General features: G+C 44.0%; 1 protein-coding gene across 1 annotated transcript; it reads right to left on the bottom strand.

Moving 5' to 3' along the window:
* Positions 1–3,438: 3,438 nt before the first annotated feature.
* Positions 3,439–4,380, bottom strand: LOC137142801 (olfactory receptor 14A16-like). Its single transcript, XM_067532268.1, has one exon. It carries the CDS (start codon positions 4,378–4,380, stop codon positions 3,439–3,441), a length of 942 nt encoding a protein of 313 aa, XP_067388369.1.
* Positions 4,381–12,329: the final 7,949 nt, after the last annotated feature.

The raw sequence follows: 12,329 nt of genomic DNA, 5'->3' as shown, positions 1-12,329 counted from the left end.
GACTGTTCTGTTCATTTCCTCTGAAGCATCTGGCGTCAGCCACTGTTATAAGACAGGTTACTGGGCTGGACCATTGGTCTGACCCAGTATGACCATTCAGATACAAACACAATGACCCCACGAAATAAGGCTGGTTAAGCTGTGGAAAAGGCTCCAAGGGAGGCTGTGGAATCCCCATCATAGGAGGCTTTTAAACTACCTGTCAGAGATGGGCTTGGTATACCTGGTCCAGCTGCGGCATGACGGGCTGGTTTTGATGAGCTCTTGAGGTCTGTGACAACACTATGAATCTATGCTACACACACACACGCATCGGAGCACAAAGACAGTCTACAAACGCGCATCCTCAGACATTTACAAGTGCCTGGGAAGGCAGAGGTCTGTGTCTCTGGAGTTTCCCTGTGACGTGTGTTCCTTACTCACTCATTTTCTTTGAAAAAAACCCCCTTCAAAGACAATTAAACGCACATAGATGATCGCACATCCATTCACGACGGACAATCTCACAATCACAATGACCCACGCACACAGATGGGCAGACAAATGCAGTTAGACACATACTTATGAACAGGCAAACATGATTATACGTTAGAATCACACACACGGTTTGCAGCTTTCTATGTGTTGTTGTGTTTTTATGGTCAGATACGTACGTTACACAAAATAAAACACACAAACATGATCTCGCCCACACAGAAACACAAACATATCCATATAAATTCCAGACAAATAGCCTCACACACATGAAAGGAAACAGACAGACCTATTATCGGCTATACCACACACAAACTCAGACAAACACACACTAATCATGTTGAACCAGGTCCCTAACTGGTAGAAATCGGCATAGCCCCATTGGAGTCAATGGGCCAGATTCCTAGCTTTCCTAAATCTGTGTCTCTCCATTGACTTCAGGCTTTATCCCAATTTAGGACCTGTCCCGCTGGCTTTGATTTGAATCAAATGAATCTACTAGAAATGACCGTGGAAATGAGAAACGGAATTTTTTTCCTATTGTCCCCACTACCAATCCCTGCCTGACTCACCTGGATGAATGACAATCTGAGCAGACATCCCATGGTGCCACACTGCAATGACTTATATATGTTTTAGTGACCACGAGAGAATTAGCCCCAAAGATCTTCTGCCGTGGCATTGCCTAGCAACCCCAACCGCCCTTACTACTAGGAGAGGAAAGACGTCAGCTATACAGAATCCTGCAAAGAGTGTCTGGCTCTGTCTCGCAGAGCAATGGATTGGCCCCCTGACCCCTTAGCTCACTGGAGATTTAGACTCAAAGAAATGGAGTGTCACTTTAGACCAGATTTTTAAAGGTATTTAGGTACCAAGCCAGATTTTCAATGGGTGTTAGGTGCCCAGGTGCCTTTGAAAATCCCACTAGGTGTCAAGTATCTTTCAAAGTCTGGCCTGGTGAAGAGGAGGGAAGATGTCTCTTCTCTCTCTTCTTCCTCCTGAATGGTGAGAGCTTTCTCCTTCACCTCTCTTTCCCAGCCCTTCCTCGGACCCGAGTTTCTCACTTCAGTATGGAACTGGTCCAATGACAATGGACGTAATTGGAAAGGCTCCCATCGAGTTCCATGGCCATTGGAATAGGTCCCATATGCATATCTCCTGCGCAAGTTAACAGGATCTACCTTTGTCCCGGTGAGCAGATACGAGGGACAAAGGGACGGTTCATAGCTGATTGGATCTCTTCCCTTGAGACCTTAAAATCCAACGTTATGTTTTATGGTTTGACACAGACTACACATCCTCACCCCTGTCTCTGCATTTTCAAAGGGGCCAACAGGTGTGAGGTAGGCAAACCAATGGGATTTGGGAACCCACCACTCTTAAATCCCCTTGAAAATCCCAGCTTCAGTTCAGAGAATATAAGTCATTTAAAGACAAGAGCTGAAGTTAGAATTTAGATCTTCACTTCCAGGCAAATCTTTCTTTCAGACCAAACCAAAGAGTTCTCCATGTGCAATCAGTCACTCTGGTCTCAGGGTTAAGGGTCAGTTCTTCAGCTGGTGAAAATCGACATTTTACGTGACCGTGAAAGGGGAACCGTAATAATACTGCGTGGTATTCTCAAAGCTGCCTAGGGATGTGATGTCCAATTTGTAATAACTATAATGAGAACTGGACACCCAAATCCTTTAAGAACTTTGTAAATCTCAGTTATGTTTATTTCTGGAGAATAACAGGGGCAATAGGAGCAAAAATAATTGGTTTAAAAGGCAAAGCACTAGAGAGAGAACAGCTAACCTGAAGCGATATCACTCTGTTTGCTAGTTAGACGGTGTAAGCCGGTGGCGCCATCTGGCCAGGGCAGTCACAACCCTTCCTCGGGCCCAGGATCCGAGGAAGGCCACAACGCCTTTCTACAGACGGGATGAGTGTTCTAGTAAAGGTAAACTAAGAACTGACCAGTGCAAAGAGTAAAGTTCAAGCACCTGTGTGACAATTCGGGGACGCTGTCGGTAGAATTTATGAATTCCAGGTGAGGTTATGAACTTTGTCTGTGTTGGACTGCAAACGCCATTTGGATTGCAAGGCCGGTCTCCACTTTCATCCTGTCTTTTGGTCTCCATTTTGAACTAAAATTCCAGAGGGGTGCTGGCACATGGATAACAAGTGAGGGTCATTGATGTTAAGTGCCCTCCCATTGAAATGGGGTATCTCTAAGCAATAGATTGGCTCCCAACCAGGAGAACTGGTTTATCCAGGGAGAGGTCAGCTGACAGGGCCTGAAATCACCTTAGGAAGAAGAGCAAGACTTGACCTAAAAGTGTCTCACTGCCTCCCCCCTGCCAGAATGAAGCTACACTCCGCAGTGTGGACACAGCTTGCTTTTTCCGTGCTGTATGTAGTCACACATTGCTGACAGAGGTGTGCAGTGTAGATGTAGCCTGAGAGTGCAACGGAGGAATTATTTTTCTTTGGTGGAAAAAAAAACCCTCCCTATCAATTTTCTCAGCGTATTATTTTATCTCCTTGTTCCGCACAGCGCCCTTAGGCTAGAAGCTACGTTAGAGGCTTTTGTGAGTGCAGCAATGTTGAGTCGGGGTGTTAAAGCCCTAGACACATTTGCCAGTAGAGGTTACTTTGTTAGTGAAATATGGTAGTGGCTTTATTGTTCGATGACTTTATTATTCAACATTATTCAAGCTTCAGTACTGCATGAAGAACCTTACAGTTCACAACACCAAGCCTTGGGATATGCAAGGCTACACTTGAAGGGATCATGTCCTGGGATTGTTTGAGTTCTAGTTCTAAGTGATGGTGCTGGAGAGCAAAAGACTGTGAAGGGAAATTAGCACTACCTGAAAAGGGAATTGAATGCTCCTCTGTTGTCCTTCTGGCTGCAGAAAGCTACAGGACGCCTCACCTGGATTTTCTGTCACTGCACAGGCTGCTGCGCTGACCTTGGTTTCATGATGACTTTTTTATCAAGACTATCCTGAGTAGCATTTTTGCCAGAGCATCTTTTAGCTCCTTATTTCTCAGGCTATAAACCACCGGATTCAACAGTGGGGGCACCACAGAGTAAAACACAGCAGCCAGCAGGTCCTGAGACAGGGAGGACACTGACTTTGGTCTCATGTAGGTGAACATGGTGGTGCTCATAAATAATGAAAACACAAGCAGGTGGGGCAGGCAGGTGGCGAAGGCTTTGTACTTGCCCTGTGCAGAGGGGATTCTTAGAATGGTGGAGAAGATGTGAATATAGGACACAAATATCGAAACAACAAAAATGAAACCAAAAAATACAACACAGACAATGACCAAAATTTCATTCGCTGATGTATCATAGCAAGAGATCTTTAGCAGCTGTGGGACATCGCAGAAGAACTGCCCAATAACTTTGGAGCCGCAAAACGACAACCTAAAGGTGTTACCAGTGTGTAGCACCGAATAGAGGATACCACTGATCCAGCACCCAGACGCCATGTGGGAACACATTGCCTTGTTCATGATTATCCTGTAGTGTAGGGGACGGCAGATAGCAACATAGCGGTCATACGCCATGACTACGAGAAGAATCATCTCTGCAAAAGCTAAGGTAAGAACCAAAAAGACTTGGGCGACGCATCCAGAGAAAGAGATGAGTCGGTTGTTGGTTAGGGAATTGGCCATGAATTTAGGGACTGTGACTGAGATGTAGCAGATGTCTAGGAATGACAAGTTTCCAAGGAAGAAGTACATGGGAGTGTGAAGTTGGCGATTAAGGGCAACAGCCATAATGATGAGAAGATTCCCCACCAGGGCTGCCAGGTAGATGACTAGAAACAACAGAAAGTGAAAAATCTGCAACTCCCGCACATCAGAAAATCCCTGGAGAAGGAACTCAGTCACGGTGGTTTGGTTGGACATTTTTTGCCTTGGACACACTCTGCGGAGGGAGAGACATGGAAAGAAAGAAGAAGGAGATAAGCTATTTATACATATTATGTAGCAGAAAAGATACAGGGGACTGAGGAACTACAAATGGACTCTCATTTTTTTGCTTTGCTACGTGGATGTACATTTCTTATTATGCTTAAGAGGAGGTTTTATTTTGAAAGATGACAGTTTAGCAAATGTATCTTTTTATTCAACAGTCTGGTTGACTGTGTATATTCCAAATTATATCTGTTGACTCCACTGACCAAAATGAGTTATATTTTTTATTTTCCTGCTAACCCCATTTAGCCGACACAACACAGCCATAGACGAATAATAGCATGGATAGCATTCTGGCTCACATGCTTAGCTAAATTTCAAATATAGGCCCAGTTTTGCCCTCACTTATACCTGAGATATCACATTGTCTTAAATTCCACACATACTGACATCTATAACGAGAATTCTGTAGCACTTTAAAGACTAACATATTTAATTTCAGTAGGCATAAGCTTTCGTGAGCCTAAACTAAATTTGTTAGTCTTTAAAGTGCTACAGAACTCTCGTTGTTTTTGCTGTATACAGACTAACACGGCTACCCCTCTGGAACTGACATCTGTGCAACCCAGCTGCCTTCAGATTCCTCCCTCAGAGACACACATGCTAACCACTTATTTCACAGTCCATCCCATACAACTCCATTGTCTTTATTTTCTGCCCTCAGTGACACCTTTGCAACCCCAGGTTAAGATTTTCAAAGTGGCCAAAGGGATTTGGAAGTCCATTTTGCATTCATTTTCTATGTTACCTCTAGAATATTTTCTTCTGTCACATCCAATGTCTCTTGTGAAACACAAAGCAATTTGTTTCATGTGTTTTAGCTGGTCATAGCTTCAAGGTCAATTCCTCTGGCACCATCCAACGCAGGGAACTTAATGGTCCTCTGAGCACTCAGTGCTAGAAATATTTTGGAAACCTGGACTGAGTTTTGAGAAGAGCAATAAAAATGCATTTGAAGACTGACTTTGTTGATTTAGGAAGAAAGTTAGTTAAATAGTGACATATTTTCAACCTGTGAACACCAAATAGGACTATGAACTATTTAACACAAAGAAAGGACTTACAAGTAGAATGGATGGGATGAAATTAAGTCAGGGAAACGTAGCTGGAATATCAGAAAAATATCCTGATACTAAAGTCTATGAGCCTCTAAAATAGATTTAGAGAATCACTGTCACATTCAAAACCACAATAGAAAAAATCAGTGGTAAATATGCAATACAATTCAATGACCACATCATCTATTGCCTACTTTGCATATGGAAACATTCAGATATATTGGTTATCTGAGCATTACTGTAGATCAAATATAGAATAAAAATATTGATGTTGAAAGAGTGAATTGATATGGCTTTATGTTCCTACTTAAAGTTGCTCTTAAAAGATGTACATTACATTTGAATAGTTCAATATTGGTCATAATAATTTAAGACCGTTAAAGTAAGAGTAATGTGCATAAATTGATTTATCTGTGAATTTCCTGTCATCTCAATGCTTCACATTCTTTTAACAGTAATGCTGTAATTTGTGCATTTTATTTAAGGATTACATTAGTTACTCAAAATAGTAAACCCTAACTTAACCAACACAAAACTTAAAAGAAAGGAAACGATGAGTTAAAGTCAGTTCTTCATCTTCCTGGAGAGAAATCACAAATTATTCACTGTGACCGGGACACTGCATCCTATCCCAAAACACAAAGACACACACACACACGTGCATAGAGAGAGCGAGAGATGCCCCTTCCACTTCAGAGAATTGTAGTTACAGTTATAATGCTGTGGATCAAATATACAATAAAATATGTGAATGCATTCCTTCAGAGTTGTTACTTTTTGTCTTAAGTTCAGGTGGCTGCTAAAAGATATACATTAAACTTTATTTGTTCAATATTGGTCATAATTCCAGAGTTGCTAGCGTAAGTATAAATGTGTAAATTAATTTAATTGGTCACTCTGGTGGGCTTGATGGTTCACATTCTTTCAATCACAGTGTTGTAAAAATGTAATGTATATGTTTTGTATAAGAATAACATTAATTACTCCAGATAATTAGCCTCAGTGATGAGTTAAGAGGACAGTCAGCCTTGTATCTTCCTGAAAATAAACCCCTCAGATTAACCTCTGTGGAAACTGTATTGTATCCCAATGCACCCACCCCTACACACACAACTGTGATCTTGCAGCAAATTAGACGTTACCCCAACATGTCTGTCACTGTGCGGTTCGCATGAATGGGATGGAAGGATGGTCCCCTGTTCCCTTTTAATGCTACTACCCTTCCTTCTCCCTTCTCCTGGTGTGAGATCTATGCCAAGACCTATGAGCATCTCCCAGTGCTGCCCCTGCCCTGGTCTCTCCTCTACTGTGACGCTGAGGAACTTGGAGGTATTTACTAAAGGCCACCATCCATGCCCCCTGCCCTTCCGTTTACCACACGCCCTCGGCAGGCAGTGGGAGATATTGCCCCAGAGGCTGAGTGTTTGCAACTGAGTCCCTGTGAGGTGCTGAGGGACCGTCCCCAATATCCAGGAGGTTGATTTTGCCAGGGTTCCTCCCTGCAGGTTACCAGCTGGTGGTAGCAGATGACCATCTTCTGGGGGCTGCCCAGAAGAGGTGGTGTAACCCAGTGGCCAGTGTATGTTACGGGTCCCTCTCTGTGCCCGATCCACAGAGAACCTGAGTCTGTTACAGCCCTGAGAAGGGAGCTTTGGTTCAAGCGGTCGCTGTAGCAATTCGTGCTTTTCGCACCGGACGTCCCCACTTTAGTCCTTTGGTGTGTTTGCCGAAGTCACAGCCGTCACACCAGCATGCAAGGGGCAGTCATTGTGCAGGGGGTGGACAGCCGACTGCTAGACAGACGGCCTGGATGGGGGAGCACCCATGAGATAAAATGAAGTGTCACTACGCCCCTCTGGAGCCACGACATGTGAGGATGGCAGGACTAGAAGACACTGCCCATCCACATAGTGTCTGGAATACAGCGCCGCAAAGAAGGGGGGAACATGCACAGTGGGGTGAATGTCCTGCCCCGACTTCCAGCCAGCCACAAAGTGAGAGGTTTTCTTGGGCGGGGAGAATATCTCAGTGGGCACTTACCAAGGAGGTGAGCTCTCACGGCAGTTGTCATCATGGTTTATAGAGCCAGGACTGAAACAGGGACCGCTACAGGTAAAACCAGGAGCTCTTCTGGCTGGGGCACCCTGTGATCCAAAGTTAAGGCATTCGAGCTGTGGTTCTTACATCCTCATAGCACAGAGGGGGACCTGCAACACACACTCACAGATTGCCCTCTCCACCCTCAGCTTGGCTCCTGGCATGGCATCAGCCTCTATGGAAGCCCTAGACTCCCCCGTAGAGGTCTTCCCAGGACCACACCTGAACTGAGACCTCTCCACACCACTGCATGGATATCCATCATTTGTCAGTGTGGTGGTGACACGGTGGTGGTGTTCTTGCAGTCATGGGGGGGGGAGAATATGTACGAGGCTCCAAAATAACCAATAGCAGGTCCTAAAGGCAGCTATTGTAGAAGGAATATACCCATAGCATTATCTCGCTGTAGTGGGAGCAGTCAGGGTGGAGCGTTTTCTTTGGAGAAGGTTAGTTAAAAAAAAAAGTGAGAGACTGCCCTGAAACTGCAGACATGGGTGATTTTTTTTACCAGTTATTCAATGTCTCGTTCCTCAGAACTCAAGGGCAATGGAAATATGACATTCTCGAGTCAGGGACAGATTTTTAAAGGTATTTCTTTAGGCACCTACAAGGATTTTCAAAAGCCAATAAGTGCCTGGTTTCAATAGGAGGTAGGCACTTCGATGTCTCCCTTACTTGAATGGAATCGAAATTAGGAAAGATAAATTTTCCAATTTCTCATATCACATTCAGTTTAAGAAAGTGATTTTATTTTAGCCGTAAAAACAGAAAAAAAAATTCCAGTGAAAATGTAAACTAGCTTGTTAATTTTCCTCCCTAAAATTACATAAATTTCCAACAAATCAATACATCCAAAATTATATGAGTATGGGACACTTACCGTGCTGATGTGTGTGGATTTCTCTCAACGTACGGTGTCTTTTCTCCTCCAACCTCCAGGTCAATACATTTGTCGTGAGGATGAATCTAATCTAGCTATTTCTAACATCTTTACCAGGATAGTGTCTAGATCTCAAAGGACCTTTCACATTGAAACTTAAACTGACATAAACAAACTGGCAAATCTTGCTCTCTGCAGATGAGCTGTGTGTAGATGATCGTGCCCTCTGCTTTCAACAAAGGGTGACTAGCGCTGGGGAAGGAGATTTATCCAGGTCTATTCTCCCACGGACTTAGGGGACTTGATCTCTAGAAGCCTGCACAGAGCAAGGCGCAAGCAGAGCCCCCAGGGAAAAATCTAACTTCTGTCCCATGGATTGTTGCAGTTCATTAAAATAAAATGTGAGCACAGACAGAGAACAAGGACTGAACTCAGGGCTTGGACCCAAAACATCCTGAATTCTGATCCCAGCCATGGTAAAATAAACATGTTTTTGAGCTCTGCTGACAGTGTCCCAAGTATTATCGCTGTTGTCAGCATAAGGATATTTGGGTAAAATACATGGCCTGTGATATGCAGGAAGCCAGACTAGATGCACAGATGGTCCCTTATGTCCTTAAACTCCATGAAACTATTAAACAATGCGTGTATCCTGCCATCTGAGTTCAGTCCCGCTCATTGCTTTGGCCTCACAGTGGTTGCAAGACCTTAGAATAGCTGCACCCTTGGTTCGCTATCAGAATGGCTGCAGGGCCGTGTTAGCCTTGGTATGGCTGTATGTTCAGCCTGGAAAAGTCTGAAGGCTCTGGTTAGGCCTTGGATTTACTATAGGCCACAGTTGGACCGTGGAATGAGTGCAAGCCTTGGTTAGACCTTGGAAGGGCTGTAGTTAGACTTTGGGTTGTCAGTAGGCCCTGATTAGGCTTTGGAAGGGCTGTAGGCCTTAGTTAGATTTTGGAATGGAAGTTGGCGTTAATTAGGTCTTGGAATGGATGCAGGCACTGCTTATGTATTGGACTGGCTATAGGTCATAGTTATTGTGACTGGGCCTGGCGTGGGTCACAGATGAGAATGCCAAATTCAGGACAGACTGATAAAACAGGGCAATCCCACCCCAAAACCAGTGGCTTGTTCTATCTTTAGATTTCAGTAAGCCAGTAACCCAAATGAGCGCCTGTATCACCACCCTGGGTAACAAGAAGCCATATACAGTCCCCTTAGGCAATCCAGCCCCTATTACCACTCAGACATCTGGTCTTTATAATGAGAGGTTACTGAAAACTGGAGTCATCATACATAAATTTCTTCTAATCCCAAAAGGGTCAGCCATGCCAAACCCGCACCAGGTCAGTATCTATACTTTAGATTTTACCAACTATCACGCTGGAGCCAATCCTTTAGTCATTAAAAACTAAAGGTTTAATAATAATAAAAAGAAAATACAAGAGTTATTAGTGGTTAAAGGAATCATACACATTACAAGTGATTTTAGAGTCTGTAGATCAGGATTATAGCAGTGATGCAAAATCTGCTAGTTTGCAATACGTCTCTCTTGTTCACCCAGTGGATTGGTGGTCCGTAGGCATTGCTCACAGCTTCGATTGGCTATAGGCCATAGTTATACCTTGGGATATAGTTTCATTACACCTCACTCAAAGAGACACATAAATAGCCTCAAGAAACAGCTATGCTTTTGTAAGGCTCAGAATCTGGTCCCATTCAAGGAGTCCCTTCCCACCAACATTTCCAGAGGGTAACTGGGCCTTTCCTTCTTTATAAAGACTGGGAATAATAAAGCACAAAGCAGATGAATGTTCCTGGCTGGAATATCCAAAGATGGGTCCAAACTGGGTCAAAAAGGGGTTTTTGATTTAGGGTTCTGTTTCTATCCCATCTGTAGAAAACTCACCCCTGTCATGTTTGCCTTTTTTTGCTGGTTGGCACGTTCTCCACAGAAGTTCCAATGGTTTAATGGAGCTGGGAACTGAATTCTTTCTCATGTTTAGAGATGATCTTTCCAGGTCAAGGCTGAACTGTGGCCTCTGCTGAATCGCCCAAAAAGAGCCAAGTAGCTCAGATGGGTCGGTAGGTGTATGTGCTGTGGTTTATTATCCAGGACCTTGAGAAATATCCCTATAACAGGGACAGTTGCCTTCTGAGCAGCCCCTCAGGGCTTGTGGTCACACTATAGGCAGCCTACCTCAGTTTCCCCTCTGCAGGGCCCATGTGGGGTTTCCCTGAGGAGGTACTTATGGGGAGCACAATGCTCTGATTATCCCAGTGGGTACTGGAATGGATTTACAAGGCAATAAACCAACAGAATGGGCTGGACTCATCCCTGGCGTGAGTCCATTTACTTCTGTGGAATTACATCAGGAATTCCTGGCCCCTGTGATAGAATACACCCATGTATTCTCACCCTTCACACTATTGCAATAATCTTTATACGAAATATGCCTTGTAAGGTATCATTTGAAGACTAATACCTCACTGGTCAAATGTGTGTAACAACATTATATGTAAAGTTATGAACATAAGTATGTAAGCCTGTTTCTCAGACAAAGGGCAAAGGGCAGGTGTCATCAAAGGTGTCATCAAAGGTGATGAGTCATCACCTATCAAGTGGCCATTTTTTGGCAAGAAATAGGGGAAAGAAGAAACAGATTTCCATCTATGTCACCCAGGGGTGTGGATTTTCCACACCAGTGAGTGGTGCAGCTAGACCTACAACTCCCAATGTAGACAACGCTATATCAATGGGTGAGCTTCTCTTGTTGACATAGCTACCGCCTCTCAGGGAGGTGGAGTCCTTGTGTCAACGGGAGATGCTCTCCCATCAGCACAAATAACATCTTCACTGAGCGCTACAGCGGCTCTCCAACTGTACACCCGTAGCAAACTCAGAGCCTCATAGCTAGAAGGTCAGAAGGGACCATTATGATCATCTAGGCTGACCTCCTGCACAACGCAGGCCACAGAACTTCACTCACCCACTCTTGTAATAGATCTCTAGCCTATGACTCAGTTACTGAAGTCCTCAAATAATGATTTAAAAAGTTCAAGGTACAGAGAATCCACCAGCAAGTGACCCATACCCCATGCTGCAGAGGAAAGCAAAAAAAAAAAAAAAAAAATCCAGGGCCTTTGCCAATTTGCCCCGGGGGGAAATTCCTTCCCGACTCCAAACATGGCGATCAGCTAAACCCTGAGTATGTGTGTAAGACTCACCAGCCAGACACCCGGAAAGAACTTAGCAAATATCTCTCCACACCAGACTGCATGTCTCCTTGCTCTCAGCCGGAAAGAACTTTATCTAGGGGTCACTCTCAGGAAGATGCATGTGAAAGGATGACTGAATTATAAAAGTGAAGGGCAAAAACACCCCAAGGTCTCTCCCCCTGTCCATTTTTCTTGCCCCTCAGACAACAAAAGTATCCGTCTCTTTGACTTTGGGAGGGACCCTGACCAGAAGACTGGTCAGGAATGCTGTAGGAAGGCTGTGGTGCGAATTTTACCTTGAACTAAGCCTAGTTTGTAAAGTTTTAGTACAAGGTAACAGAGATCTCTAGAGTTGTATAAATACTTTGTGCCAAACAGATCCCTGGTCTAATAGGTTTTGGCCCTGTCTTGATAAAGTCAGGGTCTAGTGATACTTGCCAGTGATTTTGCTTTCCAGAGCTTATAAGATCGTATCACAGAATCATAATCTCTACAAAACTGTATTTAGATTCATCCAAGTGCTTTACTACAAACTAAGTCTGATGGTCTGCCCTCTTCAGTTACAGGATAAGATTTGAACTAACTCATGTATTTCTCCAAGTTGGTTAGAGCATCTGGCCAAGCCA

The sequence above is a fragment of the Emydura macquarii genome, unplaced genomic scaffold, assembly GCF_026122565.2.
Source record: "Emydura macquarii macquarii isolate MOO-44397 ecotype Brisbane River unplaced genomic scaffold, CSIRO-AGI_Emac_v2 contig_3249, whole genome shotgun sequence".
Lineage (NCBI taxonomy): Eukaryota > Metazoa > Chordata > Testudines > Chelidae > Emydura > Emydura macquarii.
Note: the sequence above shows the minus strand (reverse complement) of the source record. Positions and strands in the feature narration are given on the sequence as shown.